This window comes from Cibotium barometz, chromosome 1 (genome assembly GCF_041138505.1).
Source record: "Cibotium barometz isolate CiBa-2024 chromosome 1, ASM4113850v1, whole genome shotgun sequence".
NCBI lineage: Eukaryota > Viridiplantae > Streptophyta > Polypodiopsida > Cyatheales > Cibotiaceae > Cibotium > Cibotium barometz.
The window spans coordinates 58,467,590-58,493,804 of record NC_141046.1 but is presented as its reverse complement, the minus strand read 5'-3'; the positions used below and the strand labels follow the sequence as shown (position 1 = coordinate 58,493,804).

At 44.6% G+C, this 26,215-nt stretch overlaps 1 protein-coding gene across 4 annotated transcripts in view; it reads left to right on the top strand.

The window, feature by feature from the left end:
* Positions 1–300: 300 nt before the first annotated feature.
* Positions 301–26,215, top strand: part of LOC147642232 (uncharacterized) — a 90,109-nt gene continuing 64,194 nt past the window's right edge. For 2 of the 4 annotated variants that reach the window (XM_086804217.1, XM_086804201.1), the window contains exons 1-3: positions 735–873; positions 21,461–23,439; positions 23,661–24,715. In XM_086804217.1, coding sequence (XP_086660343.1) covers positions 21,474–23,439; positions 23,661–24,715 — 3,021 coding nt within the window. In that variant the 5' untranslated portion in view covers positions 735–873; positions 21,461–21,473. Of the gene's footprint in view, positions 874–21,460; positions 23,440–23,660; positions 24,716–26,215 lie in introns of all 4 variants that reach the window. The other 2 variants (XM_086804226.1, XM_086804209.1) reach the window with 2 other exon arrangements.

The following is a 26,215-nucleotide window of genomic DNA, read 5'->3' as shown; positions in this document are numbered from 1 at the left end:
GGGGAAAAAAACCTAACAAATAGAAATGGCAGGCCTAGGCCCTGTAGTGTTTCCGACACTTGTAGGACTGCATTTAATACGGTGGTATCTTAGTTTATTATATGATACTTATAATAATATTATTTAATGTTCTGTCCTAAGAACTCCCAGTTTATAACTTTACACACTGTATATTATATTATCCTGTACAGCGTATACATAAGTATTTATTTAATATATGTATATTATATATTATATATATACATATAATATACATATTTATTGGATTACTACAACTATAATTACTATGATTAGGACTTCAATGCTCCCCGGCCATGGCGAGGTGAAGTTCAGCTTTGCTACAACTTTAAAGCCTTCTGTGTCCCTTGCCCCTCTGCCTTCGGGTTTCCCCTACATCTCCAGCTTGCAAACAAGCCTTGGTTTACCTCAAGATTTCCTGCATTTCCTGCAGACTTTCAGACTTTCTCTGCATTTTCCTGTTCTTCTGAAGCCTGCTTTGTACATGTATGCTACAATCAGGCGGTGGCTTGAAGCTATAAGAAGGGAAAAGGTTTAGCAGAAAATTTGTTTCTAGCAAAGGCCGCAGTTCTGACAAACGAGCTAGGATTTCTTGTCTGATAGACGGTAAAAGGTAGAGTTTTCTATGCCGATGGACAGCAAATGTTAGGCCCTTTTGTGCTTCTGGACGTCAAATGCTAGGGTTTTCGTGCTTGTGGACGGCTACTTGCTGATGGACAGCAAACGCTAGGGTTTCCTGTGCATATAGGACAGCAAATGCCGGGTTTTTCTGTGTTGACGGACATGAATTGCCAAGGATCCTGCCGTTGCGGTTGAGTCTTTGTTCGAAAGAGAACGCGCCGGAAAGACGAGGAGGTATGCTTAATTTCTTCTCTTTGCGAGTACCCGTTACTTGAAATTTCCACCTCATCCTTCCTTTTAGAGTGTGTATTGTATCAACACTAGACTTTTGTGCACGTTTGCTCCACGAAAAAAGAATTCTCTGGGAACTGACAAGAGCTCTTCAAGCAACCTTGTAACCCTTGGGGTATGCGAAATTCGGCAAACAGTAAACTTTGGCAGATCCTGAAAAGTGACCTACATCCTGGATCGCAGCTAATTTGTTGCCACCTGGAGATGTCCCTTGTCCCATCAGACTTCAGCTGGGGTGGGCAGAAGAGAACCATAAATACTTTTTGTTCAAGATCTTAAGATGCCTGTTGAACTGTCGTGTAATAGGTCAGCCACAGTGGAGAGGAAGGTCATTTCTGAACAGTGGCATGGTAAAGTTGTCAAGCATAAACCATATTTCAGTCGTTTCAGTGTTCCTATTTGGCACGAGGTAACATTGCGTTATAGCATGTGCATTTAAGCATAATTTCTGCACAAGGGAAGGAGGATACTTTCGTATCATTTTCACTTGAAATAATAGATTATGCTATTGCAAGGTAACCATTGCATGTTCCCTCTTGAAAAGGTTGGTAAACGATGTGAACTACATTTATTTCCATTGTACTATCGGACATGGATTGTGAGTTATATCTACTGTGTAAGTGAATTGTATTTTTTGGCCTAGCGAAGGTGATTTCAGCCTAGTGAAGTAAGAAAAATACTAAAGTCAAACAAATATCTTGCGTTGTTATGCAAAAGGTAGCCCCTTTCTCTTTAGGCCTGGTTTAGAATACCTGTCCTGTCAGGTCATTTTTGACCAAAAGCTGCAATGAAATTCCAAGGTGAGCTTAATGAGAAACCTTCTATGTATATTATTTTATGTCAACCTTGGAATCACCCACTACAAACATGTTAAGTTGATTCTCATGAGATTGCATGATTGATAATGAATTTTGAACTCAAAATTTAAATATGGAGACAAATGATAAAAGGTGAATTTAATCAAAGAAACTCTATATGGCAACTGAATGAGCTTAAATATTTCAATCAAGTGATTTGTTGAGAAGACAATTATAACCATACAAGACCGGTGTCACACATCACGATCAGCAGGCTCATTTCAGCTGGTGGGGTGGCACTGTATCCAGCCAAGGCAATGTGGTCAAAGCAGACACATTTATCTTGAAAAAAGGTTGATCAACAGTCTTTCCAAGGCTCAGTTGGGATGTTTCAGTTGGCACATGGCTTAAAATTTGTTATCAAGGGTCTGGTTGTTCTCAGCAGGTGTGCTATGAGTGATTGAGAAATTTGATGGTAGCATTTTGTGACAGTTGAAATGTAATAATGGGATATTGATTTCTCTCATGCTAGGATGAATGAATCTCGGTAGGCATGGTCACCATGTCTGTCATTGTTGAAGGATGGCCTTGTTTACATATGTTTCTAGGATTGCAACTGTGATTCAATTTATTGATGCAAGGCACAAGAGCACATTATGAACACACACAGAGACTCAAAAAATGAGAAGACTGAGACAAAACAGAGGAGAATGAAAGAAGAGAATGGCAGTGTACTAGATGGACGATTAGTGGGTGCTCGTTTGGGCCTGGCAACACGAGGACAATGTCCCGAGAAGATTTTCCTCTACCTTTAGTGCGGTCCGATATGTTTAAATCGTCTTGGCAGTTACATGTAGCCTACTTGTTGGCATGATGCTAAGACTACCTAAGCCATCTCTTAAGCATTTGGCCATATATGGCCTCGCTTCGGTGTCCAAACTAGGATCTATTGGGTGTCTATGCTACTTTACAACACAATGGCTTCTCCTCATAAATGGGGGCCTTACAATGTAGAGCTACCTGGTATACCCATGGATTCAATCATGACTAGGGTGAAGCATTGATTTCCATCAACATCCTCAATGTCCGCCCATAGGTGAACTACCTCTTTGTTGATTTCCATCTAACATCCTCAATGTCCGCCCATAGGTGAACTACCTCTTTGTTCCATCATGGAGTCCATGAAGATGCTGCTCCAAAAGATCTCTCCCAAGAGCCTTGGTGAAGGAATATGCACAATTATCCATTGTCACACAACTCATGTGAAGACAAAATTGACTTCATCTTGAACTTCTAGAGAGTGTAATTGGTACCATACAATTTTCCTTGATTGCTAAACGGCGATGGTTGTTCTGGAGGGGTGTTCCTTGCAAGTTGAGCCATTTTAGCTTCACACTACAACTTGCTACAAGTTTCTTGCAAGTTGAGCCATTTCTCGAGGGGCATTTCTCCAAGTTGAGCTGTTTCTTCAAATCATGATACCATGTAAGAAAATAGAACTTTTGCATTAACACAAATAGGACTTTTATAGAACAAGAACTCAACAAAAATAATTTCAAATTACAGATGCAAACCAATGTCACATTGATGGAAAGTGCCTTCCACCGGTGCACTTCTGTGAGGGAGCTTAGATGGCGATCTAGAAAGTCACAGGCATTGTGAAAGAAGAGCGTATAGAGTAGTGAATGTAGATCTCAAAATTGAATAAATATGATGGAAGCTACCAAACCTATCTATATATAGTACCCAAGCGTAGTCATATGCTAGGTCGGTTGATGTTAGTCACCTTAATGTTGAGTCTCAGTGGACCCAACTGACCACATCATTCCATTAGGGTAATAATATACTATAGAATCAAGCAAAGGTCTTTGCATAGCTTCTAGACTCATCTAAGGTCATCTGGGTGTGCGTTCCGGCCTTGCAACCCTAGGACAGTGTGGCATGAGGAGATCTCCCTCAAACCTTACAATATAGCCCACTTGGCATGATGCCGAGTCTATCTAAGCAATCTCTTAACCATCTAGCCACATATGTCCTCACCACGGTGTGCAAACTAGGCTGTCATGTGCATGACATGTACGTGCTAATCCCACAGCTAATCCTTGAAGGACAACAGACAAAACCAAATTTTGGACTAGATTATGGAGCTATTGCAGCTAGTATTGGTAGGGAAGATGCAATGGAATGGACCAGGTGGCTGTTGGCTAGCAGACAAGGAGAAGGATCATGTGTCGGCTGCAGCAAAAAGGGATTTTTGTCCAAGGGCTTGGCAGCAAGTCGGCCAGTCCATTGAAGCTTCCAAGACCTATATATAGCAGGCGCTTGGCTCATTGGTACCATCTCTTGCCTTGTTGGAGGTGATAGGGAAACTTAGCTCTCTCTCTTTTCTCCATCTCTTGCTTGCATTTTGCATCAAGTTGTTCCTGCAAGGTGTTTAGGGCTGAAAGAAGACTCCCAGAGCTTCTGCATGTCACATTGGTATCAGAGCCTTCTTCAAGTGTGAAGATTCAGCTAGAAAACCCAAAATTTTTTTTGGGTTTTTTTTTTGTTTTGTTTTTTTTTGCTTGTGATTGGTTTCTAGACTCCGGAGGACCACCCCTTTCGGTGTGGCTCTTGTCCCTTGAAGGACCATTGGCTTCTAGCCTCCGAAAGCCTTCAGAAAGTCTCCCACACACATAGTGGATGGTTTTGTTGCACTTCAGAAAGGAATGCATATTCCCACTATGGCGAACTTCGAAGAAGAGAGAGAACAAAGAAATTTGGAACAAGAAGCACCAGGCAGTCCTTCGAGGATAGCATACATGAGTGCACGAGATGTTTCAGATGAGGATGCGAGCACTCGCAACCTAGAACACCAAGTTGGAAGGGCAAAAGGCGCAGATTTTTGCCCTGTAAGACAAAACCCGTACGCCAGTCCCCTTTTTTCTCCGTCTCCTTCGCTTTCTCCTTCTCTTTTCCAAAACCCTATAGCATATCCTTGTTTGGGTAACCCTCCTGAAGGGTTACTACTGCAGCCAAGTTCGCCACTCGAGTTACAAATGCGAGCATTGGAGATTGATTGATGGAAGACCGTGCGGCAACATCCCGTGTTGCCACCCAAGAAGACGCTAGGCGATGCGTGGAGCATGAGAGATTTCCTGCGGCTTTAGATGCAAGAGCGATACCAGATTCTTCCTCGAGTCATTCTTCGGAGAGGATGAACTTCAGTAAGTATAATGATAAACTCGATCCCATGACCCTTTGTTCTTAGTTGCATCAATTTAAAGCTTATTTTGTTGTTGTTAAGAAAAAAGATATTGACAGAGTGATCTTGGCTAGTTGGTATTTAGAGGGCGAGGCTATTCCATGGTGGACTCAATGGGCTCATGCCCACACCAACTTTGGTGTGGCAGATTATGTCTGGGACGAATTCGTCTTAGATCTGAAGCGGCGGTTTTTACCGCCCCATTACCTTGAGCGATCAAAACGCACAACCAGCCCTGCTGTCACCATTTGGCCACCCAATTGGTCCACTCGTGCTTTCTTATCATGTATGTACATTGGACTGGTGTCCATGGCAGTTGTATATGCCAGGCATTGATGCCACTCATGTGATACTGTGGACTTGGCTTTCCGTTGGGACTTGTGCCTCCGTGTACATGCTCCGAAATGCTTGGTGGATTGGTGTTTCATTGGGTCTGGTACCTCGTGTACTTGCATGGAGCACGTCTATTTTGGTATAGTCTCATGAACAGGGATTGTCCATACCAATGCTGCATTGCATAGCATCTTAATGTGCTTGCTTGCAATTGAAATTGCATGCTGTTTTCATGCTTGCTTGACCAATGTGTAGTTCCGGGTAAGGGGACGCTTGCCCGCGAACCGTACGTGTGAAACTGTTTGCTGACATGGTTATGTGGCATGTGACAGGTGCTAAGTATTGGTCATAAACCTGGCCTTAGGAGTTAGCACTAATTTATAAGTGAGTGTGTACACACTTCATTAAGTTTTGGGCGACCAAAATTCACTTATAAATTATGACTAGCTTGGTGTTCACACACTAATGTCCCGAGGTGGACATAACTCAATGTCCACCACCCAAACCTTATCCCCTTTGTACAAAGGGAGTAACCAGCCATGTGTCCACTCTAGCTTGCTCCACAAAGCACCTGCCTGCCACCTACACTGGACAACTCACCACCTCACTCTTCCTCCTCTCTCTAGAGATGGGCGCCTCCTTCATGAGGACTGTTGGGCTGCATTTTCTGCACTTTCTCCTTCCCAACTCCATTTCCAAGCTTGCTAAGATGTTTCTCAAGCTTCCAAGAGTGTTTATGGATGCTAATCACTCTCCTACACACTCCCAATGACTGAAATTTAGCTCTCTTTGTTGTTGTAATTTTTGGTCTTTTTGCTGAAAACCCTAATTTCAGCCCTTCTTTCTCAAGTTGAACCATAGGGGAAACTTTTCCAAGGTTCCCTTCATTCTCTTGAAGACTTTTGTTGTGAAGAAATGCGACAAATTGAAGATCTCATCACTCCAAGGACTTTCATCATGAAGACTTCCGCTGTCATCGACTCTACTTGCAATTGGTAAGCTTTAATGTTTAAATATGGAAGCAAGTAGCAGGAGGGAGGAACCGGATTACAAGATCACATACCTTGTGTAGTGTTCTCTTGTCCTACGTGCTCTCCTGCAGATTGTTGCTACCATGTGTTGGTGGAACAATAGAGAGCAGATGGTAGGGAACATGGGCACTTGAGAGGGTAGTGTGGGTTGAAAGTCTACATGGACAACCACTTGATGGCAGCTGCTTTGGGTATTGAAGTGGAGGACATGGGTCCTCAAATTGAAGTAGGGGCTGCCTTTGTTGGTAGAGAAGTGCAGGTCATGCCTATTTTTGGCAAGTTGCGCATACACATTCAAGGCTATGTGGATCATGAGGATTTTCTTGTGGCGCCTTTGAATGGCGCCTATTTTTGGCAAGTTGCGCATACACATTCAAGGCTATGTGGATCATGAGGATTTTCTTGTGGCGCCTTTGAATGGCTGTGATGTATTGCTTGGAAAGCCTTGGCATACACGTATTGATCCGTGCAAGGCTTACAAGACCAATAGGATCACCTTTATGCATAAAGGCCGAGAGCATGTAATTGATGCTGGTGAAGAGGGTGATACCATTCCCCTTGTATCTCATGTACAAATTAAGAAAGTAATGAAAAAGAGTGTTTTTGCGTACTTGATTTTTGTACGAGATCATGTTGAGGAAAATAATGTACATGTAAACACTCTTAGTAACGATAGGCTGAAATTTTTGCAAGAGCACAATGATTGTTTTGCTGATGAGTTACCAAATGAGTTGCCACCCGTATGACCGGAAGATCATCACATTGATCTTGTGCCAGGTAGCTCACCACCTAATAGGCCAGCTTATCGTGTAAGTGCATCCCAAAAAGAGGAGATCATGAAGCAGGTGAATGAGCTTCTTGAGAAGGGTTTGGTTCAGCCAAGCTCTTCCCCATATTGTTCACCCGTCCTCTTGGTTCAAAGAAGGATGGATCCTTTCGTATGTGTGTGGATTATAGAGCTTTGAATAAGCCATCAAGAATCGGTTTCGGATTCCATGCATAGATGACATCCTTGACAAGTTGGATGGATCGGCATGCTTTAGCCGAATTGATCTCAAGAGTGGGTATCATCAAGTGCGCGTAGTGCCTGTTGAGGATGTACACAAAACTGCTTTCAGGACAACATTTGGGTTTTATGAGTATCTTGTTATGCCTTTTGGTCTTATAAATGTCTCGGCTACATTCAATAGAATGATGGATCGCATATTCCGTGGGTGTCTTCTTTGATGACATCCTAGTCTTCTCAAAGACCAAAGAAGAGCATAAAGCTCATTTGGCCATTGTTTTTGAAGAACTCCATAAGCATAAACTCTTCATAAATGCAAAGAAGAGTGAGTTCTTCTTGTCGGATACATTATCTTGGGCATATTGTGTCCAAAGATGGAGTGCGGATGAATCTTGCAAAGATTCATGCAATTCAGAATTGGCCCGAATTGAGTTCGGTGCATGAGATCCGTAGTTTTCTTGGATTATGCTCTTACTACTGTAGGTTCATATGGCACTTTGCATGGATTGCTTCTCCTTTGCATGATTTGACAAAGAAGAAGGCCGTGTTTAAATGGACTAATGTAGAGAGGGATGCATTCCTCAAATTGAAAGATGCAACTACTCATGGTCCAATGTTGATCATTCCGGATTTGCAAAAGCCTTTTAGTGTGGAATGTGATGCATCTGGAAATTGCATAGGAGCTGTCCTTAATCAAGAGGGACATGCCGTGGCTTATGAGAGCTGTAGATTGCATGATGGAGAGCTATCTCTTGGCATTTATGAGAAAGAGCTCTTGGCTGTAATTCATGCACTTACTATATGAAAACATTACCTTCTTGGGGTTGATTTCACTGTGAAGACAGATCACCAGAGTTTGAGGTATTTTCTTACCCAAACTAAGTTGTCAGAGAAGCATATGAGGATGGCCAATTTCCTCTCTATGTTTCATTTTCAGATCTTGCACGCCCCAGGAAAGAAGAATGTAGTGGTCGATGCATTGTCACGAAAGTCGTATGTAGCAGCTATCTCGGTTGCCTCTCATGGGGACTTGTCTGCCATGCGTGATTTGTATCATACGGATGCTGATTTTGCCACTATTTGGATTGATTTGATGGCTGGTCATGCACATCCCTCATATGTGATCAAAGAGGGTTATCTCATGAAAGATAATTGCCTATGTGTGGTGTCTGACATGAGGCAAAAGGTTTTGGATGAGTGCTATGCTCCTCCATATGCTGGTCATAGAGGCATAATGCCTACTACGCACATGATTGAGCGGTATTTCTTTTGGCCAGGTATGCGGAAGGACATAGAGGCACATGTACGTGCATATATCACCTGTCAAAAGGTGAAATTTGATAGGCAAAAGGCACCAGGTTTGCTTCAGCCATTGCCTATTCCCACGCAGCCATGGGAAAGAATTACAATGGATTTCATTATGGACTTGCCACGCACCCAACAGGGTTATGATGTAATTTGGACAATTGTGGATAGGTTTAGCAAGCAATCTCATTTCTTGCCGGTCAAAAAGAACATCAAAGCTGAGCATATGGTTAAAATATATCTTGCACGAGTGTTCAAGCATCATGGAATGCCGAAGTCCATTGTGGGGGATAGAGATCCCAGCACTACAAGTCTCTTTTGGCGGGCCTTATTTGATAATATGGGCACCAAATTGGACTTCTCATTAGCTTATCACCCTCAAACGGATGGGCAAAGTGCGGTTGCAAATTCAGCCGTGTTGAATCTCTTGAAATGTTATGTGGCGGATCAGAAGTCTTCTTGGGAGAAGTACTTACCGCTTATGGAATTTGCATGCAACAACACGGTGCATGCATCTACGGGAAAGGCCCCGTTTGAGATTGTTTATGGTACGGTGGGTTTACCACCCATCCTTCGCACAAAGGATGAGATATTTGTAGTTGATGAGTATGTAAGAGACTTGGATATTGCTTTTGATCAAGTGCGGACAGCCATTGTAAGGTCACAAGACAAGCATAAAAAGGCTGCCGACAAGCATAGAAGGCAATTGGATGTTAAAGAGAATGATTGGGTATTGCTGAAATTTGAGAAAGCAAGACTTGCGAAGAGGCCTAGCAAAGAGGGTGCATATCCTAAGCTTGCAACCAGGTACTATGGGCCTTTTCTAGTGATCGAGAGGATCAATAAAGTGGCTTTCAGATTGGCATTACCTAGTCACTGGCACATACACAATGCTTTTCATGTGAGTCTCCTTCGCAAGTATGTAGGGCCGGAGCCCAGTGAGACGGTCATTGAGGATCCACCAGAAGTGGATGATCTTGAGGAGATCTTGCAGCCAGAGCAGATTGTGTATCACAAGGAACGCAAGCTTGCTGCAGGCAAAGTTGTGAGGCGTTACCTTGTGAAGTTTAAGAACTATCTTCCCATTGATGCTAAATGGGTAGATGAAGAGTTCCTCAGAGATTGCCTGCATGTGCTGCATACATATTTGGATGCTTTTCAGTTGCGGACAACTGTTTAGAAGCCGGGGGGATGTCACCATTTGGCCACCCAATTGGTCCACCTGGGCTTTCTTATCATGTATGTACATTGGACTGGTGTCCATGGCAGTTGTATATGCCGAGGATTAATGCTACTTATGTGATACTGTGGACTTGGCTTTCCGTTGGGACTTGTGCCTCCGTATACATGCCCGGAAATGCTTGGTGGATTGGTGCTCCATTGGGTCTGGTACCTCGTGTACTTGCCTGAAGCACGTCTATTTTGATATAGTCTCATGAACGGGAATTGTCCATACTAATGTGCTTGCTTGCAATTGAAATTGTATGCTGCTTTCATGCTTGCTTGACCAATGTGTAGTTTCGGGTAAGGGGACGCCCGCCCACGAACTGTACGTGTGAAACTGTCTACTGACATGGTTATGTGGCATGTGACAGGTGCTAAGTATTGGTCATAAACCTGGCCTTAGGAGTTAGCACTAATTTATAAGTGAGTGTGTACACACTTCATTAAGTTTTGGGCGACCAAAATTCACTTATAAATTATGACCAGCCCGGTGTTCACACACATTGATGTCCCGAGGTTGACATAACCCAATGTCCACCACCCAAACCTTATCCCCTTTGTACAAAGGGAGTAACTAGCCATGTGTCCACTCTAGCTTGCTCCACAAAGCACTTGCCTGCCACCTACACTGGACAACTCACCACCTCACTCTTCCTCCTCTCTCTAGAGATGGGCGCCTTCTTCATGGGCTGTTGGGCTACATTTTCTGCACTTTCTCCTTCCCAACTCCATTTCCAAGCTTGCTAAGGTGTTTCTCAAGCTACCAAGAGTGTTTCCGGATGCTAATCACTCTCCTACACACTCCCAATGACTGAAATTCAGCTCTCTTTATTGTTGTAATTTTTGGTCTTTTTGCTGAAAACCCTAATTTCAGCCCTTCTTTCTCAAGTTGAACCATAGGGGAAGCTTTCCCAAGGTTCCCTTCATCCTCTTGAAGATTTTTGTCGCGAAGAAATGCGACAAATTGAAGATCTCATCACTCCAAGGACTTCCATCGTGAAGACTTCCGTTGTTATCGAGTCTACTTACAATTGGTAAGCTTTAATGCTTAAATATGGAAGCAAGTAGTAGGAGGGAGGAATCGGATTATAAGATCACATACCCTGTGTAGTGTTCTCTTGTTTTACGTGCTCTCTTGCAGATTGTTGTTACTATGTGTTGGTGGAACAATAGAGAGCAGATGATGGTAGGGAACATGGGCACTTGAGAGAGTAGTGTGGGTTGCAAGTCTATATTGACAACCACTTGGTTGCAATACTGTATTCATATGCATTGGTATGGAAATCTGGTTAGAAATGCCCATGACACTATGTACTTGATTCTCCCAAGATCAATATACTTTATTTGAGGGAGGGATTGGCCGTTCTGGCTCATTGTGTGTCTCTTGTCAATTCAGCAATTTACTTCTTGTATTTGAGCAAGTGTCCATCAAATCTTAGTGTATTTAAGTGTATTGATTAGCATTGTGTCCATCGAATCTCTATGGCCTTGACATGCAAATCTAGTGGGAAGTGTATATGTTTCGGCCAGTCATCTTCGAAGATGCACTCTCGCTTGTGCAAAGTGTTGAGATGAAGTACAATGGAGGAAAGCCCAAGACTTCTCAGCCTTCCACTCCCAAGGCACCCATCTTAGAGAGAAAAGCCCAGAACTAGACGTGATCTTTACACGGAAGCCTTTGGCTCGAAGAACTCGACTTATGCGCCCAAGCTTAAGCCCGACCTGAAAGCTCAGGCAGGCAAGACTGGTGGACGACTTAGCCTAGAAGAAACAGCCGAGTACAAGGAGGGTAGGTGTTTCTTTTGTCATACAAAAGGACACACTTCTAAGGATTGTCCAAAGAAGACTACCACTCCTTAGACCACCACCCTAGCCTCCACGGCTTTCGTGGTGAGACCCGCTCCCACACAGATCCCAGCAGTTGCCTTTAGTTCTTCAGACCCTGGTTCTTCGGTTGGTGGAATCATCAACCAGGAGCTCAAAGATAAGCAGAAGGGCCAGCAAGACCAAGAGTACGAGCGTAATGAACTGCTCAAGACATTTGGCTACATAGGTGGGCAGAGAGTCGTCGTCTTGCTTGATAGCACCAGTACGGTGTGGTCACGGAACAGGTCGCTTGGCGAGCCCGGTTCCTGTTGACTTCGGTAGACATGAAGGTAGAGGGATTTTGCAGAGGCATGATGACAACCATCAAGTTTGAAACTCAGGGTGCTAAACTAGTGATTTAGGTTGTAGAGTTTGTGCAAGACTTTATGGTTTTCCCTCTTGTAGGAGCAGACATTATTTTGGTTATTCAATGGTTTCACAAATTCCAACCAGACATTGATTGGGATAGGCACACTTTTCGGATTACCCAAAATGTGTCCAAAGCTTGAGTAATCATTAAGTGTGAGCTAGGAATCCCGAACTTTCCTCTCAGAAGCGACATGTAGGCTAAACGAGAAATATGGAACGGTGCACAATGTGAAGTGATTTATATCCAGACTGCCCATATGGTGGCGTGTGCTTCCGAGAAGTACTAGGCTCTCCATGACAAGTTCCAGAAGATCTTTCTTTGGGACAATCTCCCTCTCTAGCTCCCCTTGTCTAGATTGGAGGTCCACAAGATAGACCTCTTTTGTTACATGCACTGAGGTTGATCGTGGTAACGCACAACAGGGCCTTCTTTATACCTTTATGTGGTGAGAATATGTACCATCAATCTTCAGAGAATAGGGAATGAGTAGAGAATATAAAATTTAGAAGATGACACCAAATTGGGTCCCAATACCCACTGAAGCCCCCCTCACCCCCGCCTTGCAACAAGCAGGAGTATTTGCTTATATTATTCTTTGGAGAAATGCTGTACAGTGCTGAGTACAAAACATACGAATGCCCAACGCAAGGACGAGGAGGCCCAAACGTCGGCGGAGTATCCAGCTACCCCGAGGCTTTGCTGAAGACTCTCCTTGGCCACTGATGCAAGTCCAGATGATTGAAGGACTGCACATATGCTGGCTGAGATGCAGAGTGACTTCCTTGTTGCCTGGAGATGAGCAGGATGCTGAAATCTGTAGTCGCTTTCTGCTGAATACCTGAATGCTGAAATGGGAAATAAGTCTATGCTTTTATACTCCCCTCAAGCAGCAGTCGGCTGGTGCAAAAGCCTTCCACGACTGGATATACCTAGTCGGATGCTGAATTATATCCACGATTGCTGAACAGCCAGTCGGCTTGATGAAATAACCTCACGACTGCTGAACAGCCAGTCGGCCAGCATTAAATGCTGGTCGGGTACTGTCCCTTCAGTCAGCTGGATAATAAATGCTACATGACTGCCCAATGCACAGTCGGCTGCCCACCATGCTTGGTCGGGTGCTGCCCAACTGTGAGGCAAGGCCATGGCTGCCTTGGGGCTGGCCCCCTTCTATGTGAATGCAGCTAAAATGATTTCCAATGCAACTGTTGCCAAGGTTGACACCTACATGCTCTTGAATGATGTTTTCTCCAAGTGGGTTAAGAGGACTGACAACTGGCTGACCTCTAAGGCTTAGAGACTGACCTACGTAGCTCGTGCTTGTGACTGTCCTTGGACTTGGGGCTTACAATGGGGTCACAACGTACGACAAATAATCCTAGAAAAGGGTCTACTTCTGTACAAATTCTGCACTGAAGATCATGCCAATGTGTCACTGTGTACCCTAGTGCAGGGTGCACATGACATTCCCTCCTACTTAACTTTGCGGTAGGTTTAGAGCTTCCAAGTAGTCTGCCAATAACCAGGGGTACTCCTGTAAGAACTCTTCGTCGAGCCAAATTGCTTCATGGGTTCCGCGGTCCTTAAACTTCGTATAGAATTGTCGTATTCTTCGACCAGATCCATGCTTCCATCTATGGAGGAGAATCTGTTTTGGTGCTATAACTTCAACCTCGTCAATCATGTCTGGTTGTTGCTCTTCTGAGATATCTTGCAATGCTGGACCTACATATGGCTTCAACCAAGAAACATGAAAGACATTGTGCATAGTCCAACTTTCCGGCAACTTTAACTTTAAAGAGACATCACTTAACTTCTAAATGACTGGAAATGGGCCGAAACTACGGAATAAGAGTTTAGGACAACGCTTGCCCACTTGCTTTAGCCGTTGTTTCATGATGTGGAGATATACCCAGTCCCCTTCCTTAAAGTGGACATCTCGCTTGGATTTGTTGGCTTGCCGGGTATATGCTTCCTGAGCCTTGGTAAGGCGCTCCTTAACTGACTCCATGATTTCTGAGAATGTCTCGGTGGTCTTATTGGCCATCAAGAGATGGTGACACTTGTCTCGTCAAAAGAGATGAGAAACGGCATCCAAATGCTGCCTCATACGGCGTCGGGCCAATACTCGATGAGTGAGTATCATTTAGGATTGCCTGTACCACAGGAAGATATTGTTCCCATTTTGACTGCTGGTCATGGCAGTATGATTTGAGAACGTCAAAGGCCAATTGATTGTAAATTTTTGTTTGGCCATCTGTTTGAGGATGGAATGGGCTAACTGCAACTTAGTTCCAAAATTGTCAAACAATGCTCTCCAAAAGTGGGACGTAAATTTTGGATCTCTATCTGATGTGATAATCTGTGGCAAACCACCAATGGGGTGCACCAAAACCGAATGAACAAGCGAGCTATGTCCTCGGTCGTGGCTGTTTGCTTGCATGGAATGAGCATGCAAAACTTACTGAATCTATCAATAATGGTCATACAGTGTGTGTTTCTAGATCCAGCTGAGGCGAAGAGGGCCTACGAAGTCCATACTGATGTCATGAGGGTCCCTCAGGAATAGGCAAAGGCTGTAACAACCCTACCTATTTAGTATGAGGTAATGCTTACCCGGAACGTATTCAATCATTCCCCCAAATTGTTGGAACAATTAACTCCATCGGGACTGCCTGTCACTCCATTGAGCACTAGGCATGGTTTGCAACCATTTAAGTGCCTGGTGATTTGTCTTAATTGTGAAGTTCCTCCCGTAAAGGAAGTGTTTCCAATGTTTAAGAGCGGTCATCACTCCCAAGAGCTCTTTGTCATACACCGAATCATTCTTCTTGGCGTTATTCAACTTGCAGCTATAATAAGCCATTGGCCTACCATCTTGCTATAAAACAGTTCCAATGGCAAGATTACTGGCATTGGTAATCACCTCAAAAGGATGACCCCAAGACGCCAACTTCAAAACTGGAGACTCAGAGGCAACTTTCTTCATGGCCTGGAATGCCTCTTGAAATGTCTCTAGAGCCTTGCCCGTGACGGACACTTTTTGACGACGAGTCTTCACGCCCTTGAGCAAGTCAGTAAGAGGTGCTGCAAGGTCCGAAAACTTGTCCATATGTATGCTATAGGCCTGACAAAGGTCCACACATGAGCGGATTTCTTGGGCTGTAGTGGGAACATCCCAACTGAGCATGGCCTGTACCTTTTTAGGGTCGAGGCTAATACCTGAAGAAGTGATGATGTATCCCAGGTAATGGATTTCTTGTACTCGAAGCTCACTTTTCTTGGAATTGATAAACAGCTCATCGTCCTGCAAGAGTTGCAAAACCTGTGCCAAATCTCGCTCATGTTGCTGTGCAGTCCCTGAGAAGATAAGAATGTCATCTAAGAAGATGATGCATTTGCCAATGAGATCCCGAAAAACCCGAGAGATCATTTTGTTGAACGCCTCGCTGGTGCATTGGTGAGACCAAAGGGCATCACCACAAATTCGTAGTGGCTACGCTTGGTCCTAAAGGCCGTTTTTGGAATGTTGGCCTTGAAGATCCGAACCTGATGGTAGTCACTCTTAAGATCTATCTTAGAAAAAATCTTTGCACCATTGAGTCGTTCTAGGATGTACTCTATTCTGGGCATGGGGAACCTATTCTTCACTGATAGCTTGTTGATCGCCCTGGAATCCACACATAAACGCGCAGATTTATCTTTCTTCTGGACAAACAGAATGGGAGCAGCAAATGGTGAGGGAAACTTGCTGGGAGGTTTGAACCAGGAACCAACTCTATGCGATGGTCCTCAGGTTTAGGGGGTGGGAGGTTGTCGAGCAACATGATGTTGCTGTATTGCGACAAAAGACCAATCATCCGCTGCTCCCTTGTGGGTGCTACTTGAATTGCATTAGACTGTGAGCGGACGTATAGTAACGCACACTTTGCTCCTTTTCTGATCGCTCTTTGGGCCTGAATGTGGGAAATGAGTGGAATGCCTCGAATGCTGTTCAACTTTTACCCTCTTTGAATTCAGTGCCACTAGTGGTATTTGATGATATGCAGGAGGATGAGGTTGATAAAGGCTCTCATCCGTGCCTATGGCACTTCAAAGGGACAACAATTTATTATCCTCTTCGACATGGGTAGTTTTGAGGATGCCATCTCTCCGCAATTGGCTACCAAGATGAGTTGTACCTTGGTTCCTTATCATTTGGATGTGGACAGGATTACCCCTAGTCTACGTACACACATTACTCATAAAGCTCTCCAATTTGAGTTTCAGGTTCAGCGGGCCTTATTTCAACGGGATTTCATTGTCTCCCCTCTCTTAGGGTGTGATATGATCCTCGGGATCCGGTGGTTTAGACAGTATGCGCCCATTCCTGATTGGAGGCAGGACACTTTCACCATCATTGAAGGCTTTCCTGAGCCTCTCATGATTCGGGGGGAGTGGATGATTCTACGGTGGCTACCGTGGAAGTGGATGCCTTAGCATACTTTTCAGCCTGGAATTTAGGACAATCGTTCTTCCCATGTCCCACAGTGTGATAGAAGAAACAACGGTTCTCTGTCCGGTATCGTGTCTATTCATTAGGCTGGAGATAACCTCGAGTTATGCCCTCCTTAGCTTTTTTCTCAAGAGTCTTCTTGGGCTTAGAATCTTTCTCATGGCCCAATTGACCCAAAGAATTTTTCTTTTGGTCCTTTTGGTCTTTCTGTTTTGAGCCTCCTTACCTTGGGTAGATGACTGTTGGGTGGATGACTGCTGTTGGGGCTTTGGATTAGATTGTACCTTCTTGGGCTTACCTCCGTTCAGCATTAGCTCCTGATTCTGAGCGAGGGTCAGTGCCTGTGCATAAGTCTGAGGCTCAAAATTCCGCACTGGGTACGTAATGGTAGTGTCTAGACCTCGCATAAACTGCTTGAGCTTATTTTCTTCTGATATACCCAATTGTTGGGCTAGTGTAATGACCTTGTTTGAATAGGTCAAAACAGGGGAACCACCGTGAGTGAGTTTGTAAAACTCATCCTCAAGATTGGTCATGTACAGTGGTGGAAGAAAACGGGCTTTGAGATTAGCCACGAAGGTGTTCCAATGAAAACGGACTTGGCCTGTGATGGGGTTTGTGTGAAGTTGTGACCAATGTTGCCACCAAGTAACAGCTTCTCCAGTGAGTTGGGGGGTGGCCACATGGACTTTGTCTTGTGGATCTGTGATTTTAGCTAATGAAAAATGTGCTTCAAATTGAGCCGACACTCTCTTAGGAGTGTATCTTTGTGTCTGTGAAGCTCCAGTATGAAGAGTCCCAGGCAGTGCCAAATCCCCATCGGATCTCCTCGTGGAACGCTCCTGGTACGAGACTCGAAACCTGCAAACAAACAAACAACAAGGGGGTGCAGGCTTGACTCACCTCCCAACCATGACGGCCATGTGCAAGCCCACAGTCTTGGTTGTCCCCATCGAGCCACGAGCTGAGCTAACTAGGTTGACGTACCGACCAATCTCCACCTTGCGACATCCCATACTGCCACGAAGCTACCCTTGCGGGCCTCGGCTGCGTAAAGCAGGTGCACGTCTACACTAAATCCAAGCTCCAGACCATAGAGCTCTCACAAATCACGCGAGACTCTATATGACTAATGATTAACCTTGGCCACCCTTTTATAGGCTCTTGGCCGGTCATCGGGCGTCCACACTTGGGTGCCCGCCCGTCCATACTTGGGTGCCCGCCTGCTAGTCTATCCCTTACTCAGCTCGCCAATCAGCCTGCCTAGCTCCAAGCTTCCCCAAACCTCGAAGCTAGTCTTGTGTGCTACACGCACACTGTAGATACACACTTTGCACATGACAGTGTTGGTCCGGGAAGTCCATGATCCTCGATAATTGGCCAAAATGCGCACGGAAGAGACAGTGATATCTCCCACGGATCTCATAGTACACTGGGCAGTGAGAGGTATAGTGCTCCTTTGTCTCGACCCCTGCATGGGCATAATATGCAGATCCTTTTCTCCCAAGGTCTCCGTATGAGCTCTCCAACTCTAAATATGTGCTCGGCCCACCTGTCTCCACCCGTAGGCGGTGGAAGGATACTTGTAGCTGGCCAGTTGATCCGCATGGTATGTGACATGTGAATACTAAGGTAGTTTGGCTGCTGGATGAAGCCATCCTTTGTGAGCCTGAGGAAATGATCTCTGTAGAAGTCTGGAGCCTGTGTATGGAGAACGAGGTGGAAACTCTGGTGCACCATGCTTTAGTGTCACCCTCAAGTGCGAGCTGTCGTGAGAACTCCAAGGCAAGCCTCGGGTGTCCGTGGGGGCTCATCATGCTGATGTGATGGGAATAGGTGATTGTCTGAAAAAGTGCATCCCGCATCATCGGGGCTGCAGCGAACTCTGCCCGAAGGATCACATGCGGGACTGATGGTTTGCTGTGAATCATGCGAGAGAACATCATGACTTGGAGCCTCTCCACTCGTCAATCCTGCTCTGATAGATCTGGTTCCTAGAAAGGTGCTCCATACATGAAGGCTGGTGTGACGAGGGTGTCGAAGAGCCAACCCTTCGTCTTGGGCTCCTGGAAATGGGCCGGAAAGCACTGTTGCTCAAGTAGGGCCAAAGCTGCAAATCCCCGTGTTACTCTCGTGTTTGCTACTGTGGTCATGGTAAAGTGGGGGCCACTAAAAGTAGCTCCAAGATACACATGATGTTACAATCTCCACTGGGGCTCCCCTATATGTGAAGCTCAATTTGGATTTGTAGGGGCGGGAGGTGTTGAAAACCATGACCTTGGTTTTACCAAGGTTGATAGTGAGATCTCGCTGTGTTCAGAAAACCTGTAGAGCATCCAGGTGTCTTTGGCGTCTCTCTGAAGCCCCTCGGCTGAATCTGATATGAGCACCTTTTCATCTGCGTAGAGTAGGAGGGGAATGAGTTTGCAAGTGGAGCGCCTGGCCCGCCTAGTCTGTCTATGAACCTCGAGATCTCATCAATGTAAAGGCCAAAGAGAGTGGGTGATAAAGGGCAGCCCTGTGTGATCCCGATAGTACTAGAGATCTCCTATGACATCGCTCTTGGGGCTCTCACCTGTCTTGTGACTGACTCATAAAAGAGCAATGATGCTTCAAATCATGTCAGATGGAGCCCCAAGAGTAGTCGGGCCCCCCTTTTGTAATCCCATCAGTAACTAAAAGTGAAACCCTCTTGGAATCCTGCCCCGGGGGAACAATAGAGAGATGGTGTCACCGTGTACCACAGTGCATCAGTAACTAAAAATGAAACCCTCTTGGAATCCTGCCCGGGGGGAACATTAGAGAGATGGTGTCACCGTGTACCACAGTGCTGGTGACAGATGGCAGCAGAAGACCGAGTTTCTTAGCCCAAACTACTGCATACAATACTGAAAACAAAGTATTTACAATGATATCCGCAAGATCTAAACTCTTGATGTGTGTTAACTCTACTGCTATACTGCACTGACTTCTGCTACTTTCTTGAGTGGATCTTCTCTCTCTTGGTTGCTCCAAAAAGTCTTGTACGAGGGAATGTAGAATGAGGAGTGAGAAATCCTACTTAATCCTTGTTCAAATAACTCCAGTTGGCCAGCCTTTTGCAAGCCCTAAAAAGAATGTCATAAAGATCACTAAACGTGTTTATAACTTGTCCAAAACTACCCCAAACCTGTCTAATTCTACACAAGGCTGATTTGCTACTGATTGAACCCTGATGCTAACCCTAATTACACACATGCGTTCACCTAATATGTGATATGCGAGCGATTGATCGTAGTAAAACAACCTTAGGCTTAACTAAACTTCACTTAATTATGCTTGAGAGATAGACAATGGTGTCAAAACAATGCAATGCAGCTACATTAAATGGATGAGTTACAGTGAAGATCTATAAATAGATCTATGCTGTCCCTAGATGAGTATCTATCTCGGGAAGAGAGAGATAAGTTGAAAGCTGATGAGTTGAGGTCCACCTTTGGAATGCTGGCTTTCGTCTATGTAGGAGGTAGGAGATGACTAAATTCTGCATATGCTGAATATGCTTAATGCTGAATGCTTTGTGGATGATGAGCTGCCCTGTCGTACCTTTGGGTATGCTGTACTGCAAGCTGCCGATGAACTACTGACTCCCTTGGCTCCCTAGGAAGGAAACGCTGAGAAGAACGCAAGATATGACTGAATGAAGGATGCGATTGCTTTATATATGGGTTATGCTGCTGGTTGGGCTGTACCTACTGCTGTCAGCCAGCCTGTCTGGGACCTCACGACTCATTAAATGCTGGAAAAGCCCCATTAATTGCTATCGGCTAGTTCCCAGGCCATGACCTGATGTGTGAAATGCTATTAAATGCTTTATGGACCTGCTGTGCTGAAACAGTCCCATACACTGCAGTACATGCTGTGATAAATGCTTGAATGCTTGGATAATGCTTGAAGGCCTTTGCTTAATGCTCATAAATGCCTTCTTAATGCTTATGAATGCCTAAGATGCCCATGTCACGTGTACACCTACTGGGTGTGCACGTGACATAATACTGTGTACAAATGTCCTTAATTGTCACGACACATGCACGTGAGGACGGAGGCATGTGGCAATAGTCTTATATCTGACCAATATTCAGAAAACTTCAGCATGGTGGTGTATAAAGCTGGAAATTTTTGATGGATGTAAGTGACAGGTATAAATCTGGAAGTTCTTGATGGATGTAAATGATGGGTATGGATGCCATCTGCAGTTGTCTGAAGCTTTTTGAGTAGACATTATGAAGTCAAATTTGCATTCTCTCTCTCTTGTTGTTTGGAGTTAACAGAAATTTTCATTCACAAAAGCATCTGAAAACCAGAGTTTGAAGGCAGCGTAAGTTTGGCCCATGAGATACTAGGTACTCATAACAGGGTAGTTATTCTGCACAAAGCCTGTAACAGGTTTTTGTTAAATGATCTCTTTAGTGGTTTGTTTTATTTCTTGTATAGCGTTGTGTATTTTGCATGAATTTTTACATGTTTAATGTATTTGTTGTGCTATAAAAATTCCTTATTTGATGTGAGAATCGTGCATGATTTGCTGAAACGCATGGTGGGAATACACCAAACCCCAAGCAGGTTCACCTCCAGGTGACTGATGTGTAAGTACTGAAGTAATTTTTCAGAATACATTTTCTTGATTCCTTGAGCTCCTTTCTTAGTCATGTATAAATTGCATTACACGTTCTATTTGACCCATTTGTTTCCATGTTTGCTGGTAGCCTTTATTATTTTTGTTTTACAGACTCATAAAATGTTGGTTTGTCTTTTGAGCACTCATGCATGTGGTGTTTGATAGCATGTCTTAACTTTTCTCTTATTGCTCTACCTTTTAGGGGTGAGCTTATTATGATGGATTTCTGTAGTGACGAATCACGTTCACAGGATTTGGATCTTTTACCAAACATCAGAAAGGGTGAGCTGGCACTACTGAGAGAAGGCCATGAGCATTCCCTGCCGCATTTCAATGTCGATGAACAATTAGAAGTGCAGTTGAGGTTTGACTTGGGAAGTCTTGTGGATGCCCAGGTGTTACTTGATACGCAGGGTCCCAGAGATGGTCACTGGGATTTTATAAGGCAAGAGCAATCTGGACTTGGTTTCCAGGTCACCTCAGAGGAACATTTATCTCTGATGCCTCGTGACATGAAACAAGAATTAAAGCCATTTGGGAATTCTGAATGCTGGCCAAGTTCTCCATCTTGTCAAGAGGATACACACTTATTCATAGATGCGCAGGATGATGTTAATATGATCACTGAAATTTTTGGAGTAAAAGGGAGGAGTGTGGAAGTTACACACCATAACAAAGTAACTGCATTGCTGGATGTAAATGGAAAGGAACGGTTGGAAGCAGTAACTGCTGTGGAAGCAGTAACTTCTGTTGATGAGAAGTGCACTCAGGCTAGCTGTGGGGAAGCTAGAGTAAACTCTCTGCTCAGCCAAAAGGGGACAACAGAGGCTCTGCAGTTTGTTCAAAAGAGCGTGGCTGTTTTAGAATGCGAGGGAAGCGCAAGCCCCGAGAAGTACAGCCCTTTCCCTGAGGATATCGTAAGGGACAATGTTTTCAAAGAAAGTGGGACTGATTTAGCAGAGCAAGCTAATAAGGCAGAAGAGAGTGTTAGACTTGTTGCACAAACAGAAGAAACAAAAGAGCCATCAGTTTCCGAAAGTGAGACCATCTTGGCTGAAGAAAGTGCTCCTCTAGTTTCACATATAGAAGATTTAAAAGAGTTAACACCCTTGGAAACTGATTACAGGATGGTAAATGTTTTGGACACAAAACAGTCTGAGAGCGAAGAGAAGCTAGGAGCAGGGTCTCAGATTGCAAGAGAAACTAGAGGACAACGAGAGCTAAATGCATCAGAGGATGTTGGAAGTTTGCAAGAGCCTGTTTTGTCCTGTATCAAAGAAAAAACAGTAGAGGCCTACAAAATACAGACTTCAATTAGTTCTGAGGTAAAGAATGCCACCCAAATGTGTGTGAATGGCCAGACAAATAATTTTAAAATCGAAAGAGTCCAGCATGAAGATGCAGCTTCTTCTGAAGAACATGATAATAATGGCATGTTCATTTGTGAACACATTGCACCGGACTCGTTTGGTTGTGTGAGGTATAAAGATGATGCCTTGCTTTTGATGGTAAGGTCAGAAGCAATAGGAGTTGAAGGTTTGTCAAGCATAGCTGGGTGGACGGCTCCTACATATGCTAAAAGTATCAAATGTAGAGAATTTGGAAACAATAAGGTGGACAGTAGTGACACTGGTTGTGAATTGTTAGGAGAACAAGCACATCAAGAAGTTGATTTAGCAGAAAAGGTTAGAGGCCCAACCCCGGAAAAGGTAAGTGGCCAGGTTATGCCAACTGTTGATAAAACAACCCTATGTGAGGGAAGGGAAATTATTACACAGCTCAATGACACAATTCTGACGGTTGTTGCATGTGACAGTGGAGTTTCAGATGTGGCACACGTGTGTTCTGAAGAGAATATTCCATGCTCAGAGGGGGGCTGTTCAGGTGTGTCTGGCAGTGAAGCAAAGGGTTGTGTAGCCAAGGGAGGTGCCAGTGATGCATTTATTAGAGCAGAGAAGTCTGAAGTCACCACTGTATGTAATGAATCAAAGCAAGAAGCATCTGAAAAAGTTGCTGCTGTTCTGAATACTTCCCCTTCTATACCAGTGCAGTGTTCAGACTTAGATACGTGTGAGAAACCAAGTATCTCATTTGATGCTAAAGGACTTAGAGGGCCCATGGAATCAACAGGTGTTCAGCCTAAAATGACTAATATCGAGACTTCTTATGTTGATCGGGAAGGTAATGCAAAGAAACAGTAGCTTCTTTGTTGTTTCGATCCATTTTGTACTAAAAATGATGGGATTGCCATATATTTTTCAGTTGGACTGTTTTTCTGTCAGTGGTGGCTATTGCTTGGTTTCTTTCTTCAAAATTGTGTATGAATTATATTGGCTCATTTTCAACACCTTACTGTGCAGCAATTGTTTAACATTCTTGCATTTCGTGCTTGTGTTTGACAGATATGGCAGATATGGACTTGAAAGTGAGAAGTTCAGGGAATCATGATAAAAACATAGATGGTATTATGAAGTTATGTGAAGTTTCCCCAGTTCAAAAGGGAATTTTATTGACTGAAGAATATCCTCAAGAGAAGATGGCAGGAAGTTTGCAGGAAATATCCCAATTATCTAGAGGCCAGAACGCTCCTGATGGTGGCTTGGGGCATTCAGAGGTTGATGTTCCAGATGCCAAGGACCAAATGGCGAATGTTAGCTATGTTGTAGTCTCAGTACAGGACAATGAAAAGGTGTGTATTTTCCAAGGCACACTGACCACTGAAGCTGCTTCTTTAGAACTTAAAGAAGTTGACTTTAAAGAAGACAAGAAACTGGAGAGAAAAAGTGAGGCATTGGTTGGTGATGCCAGCTTAAGAGGTGTCGCACTTGAGAGAGAGAGAGATGAAATCACTGAAGAAGGTAGCAATGCACAAGCTGATCATGACAGATCTGGACAAGAATTACCTGTGTGTGTTACGGATAAAAACATGAAAGAACATCGCATGTTGGAATTCTTGGCAAAAAATGACGCTGAAGACCACAGCACTGTGGATGCTATGCTTTCTGCAGCAGAAAACAATGATTGTGGTGATTGTAGTAATGCAAGACAAGAGCAAGAGCACACTCAGGCAGGCGTATCAGTGGTGATATCATGTGCTGAGGCTGGGCCGCTGCAAGTTCCTAATACACTTCTGGTAGGCCTTCCAATAAAGAATGACGCTGATGGCCTGACAAAAAGAGTTGCTGTTGTAGAAGATGCTGAATTTGGCAACCTTGTATTGCATGGAGCTCTCCCACAACAAACGATTAAAGGGAAGCTCAAGGAGAATGAACTAGGAAGTTCAGAATTCAGAAATTTGTGCATAGATCCTCATAATATCAGAAAAGGTGACTTGACAGTCAGAAGAACTCATAATATAGCTGAAGAGGTGACCACTGAACTTTCAGTCAACGTTGTCTCGACTCTAACGGAAACAGCTGCCTGCTTTGTTGAGTCAGCAACATCTGCATCTCATGAGGTAAACCTAGTGCATCAGCATCTGAAGCGGTTGAGACTGTTCAAAAGGTCGTTTTGTTAGGAACAGAATAGTTTGCAAATAAAGCTCTGTAGTTACAGTTTTCGTGCACCTTGGCCCATGCCGGCCTGCCATTGCTGCCAGCCCAAAGGAAGTTGCGGATTGACCGCTGTACATGACCAATACACGCTCTAGTGAAGGCGCATCAAGAGGTGATGTACCACATGGTAGCAAGAAGGACCTGGTTTGCCACCACCACACAAGCAATGAGTGAGAGCCTCCGTGCTTCAGTAAAGAAGCATTCTTTCGTATGCTCAGAAGGAGGGGGGGCAAGCTGCTACTCTGAGGTGATGTCAATCCCGACTTGGCAGCCAAGATAACGAATTGGGGTACCCTTCGGAATCCACTGGAATGACTCAACTGGTTGCCAAGCCGGTGTACGGGACGTGCAAGCCCGAAATCCACACGATTTGTGCCGGTTGAAAAGATTTCAACTGCATCCGCAAACCTCTGGAGATTCTCCACATCTCCAGAGAGGTATGCTGTTGTTTTATCCTCGAACTCTGAATCGAGGAGCTCTTGAGATTAAATAGGAAGCCTGAGGTCTTGTAGTCTGGTCTCCTCCGCCACAAAGAGGAAGAGGAAGAGCGCACGGGACATTGCTGGCTATTGAACTAGAATTGGGCACCAGAGATTAGAGATTCGATGGATCTTCATAGAGATGAGGAGGACAGGCCTCAGTCGAGGATGGGAGGACAGATTTGCTTTGAGCATCCTGAGAGCTTGGGAGCTGCTGAGACCGGGGCTCTCTCAGAGACCTTCTTGTGTTGAGGAGCGGGCCAGACAGCCGCTCATCTGGAGCCCAGCGGTTCGCATAGAGCAGGGTCATATGCTGGGTTCTTGGCCTCGTCTAGCCTGGGGACCTTTGGCGGTAGGCCCAGCACGTAGCTTTGGAGACTGGCAGGCCTTTTGCAGTCTCCCAGAGGAGATCCAGGTGGAGAGGCTGAGTCACTTCAGAGAGGGGTTGATTATGAGGGATGACATTCAGGAGGCACTCACAGAGGAGTGGTTCACGCCTCTCGAGCTAGTGGCCCCACGGTGGATGGGAGCCTTTACACAGTTGGAGATCCTGATTGCTGTCAGAGCTTGCACTGAGGATGGTAGATGCCTCTACTATGAGATACAAGATGAGGGCAGACTTCAAAGAGTGGAGGCGGAGTTGCCTTTGGTTGCAGAGTGCATCTTTCAAAGATATGGGTAGTGGGGCCGCCGCTTCTCGGAAGTGGCATATTGACCCAGACCCTGCAGATGTAACCAGAAACGGCGTTTCCGCCCTCTGGAAACGGTTCGGCCGTTTCCGGAAACGGAAGACCGGCGGAAACGCCGTTTCCTTACATTTTTTTTTGGCAGCCGGCATGTTGGTTATTTTGTAGTTTTTGAACCATTTAATTTTGAAAATTGGCAGTGCCACAGTGGGCACCTCTGACTCCCAAGTTTGATGAT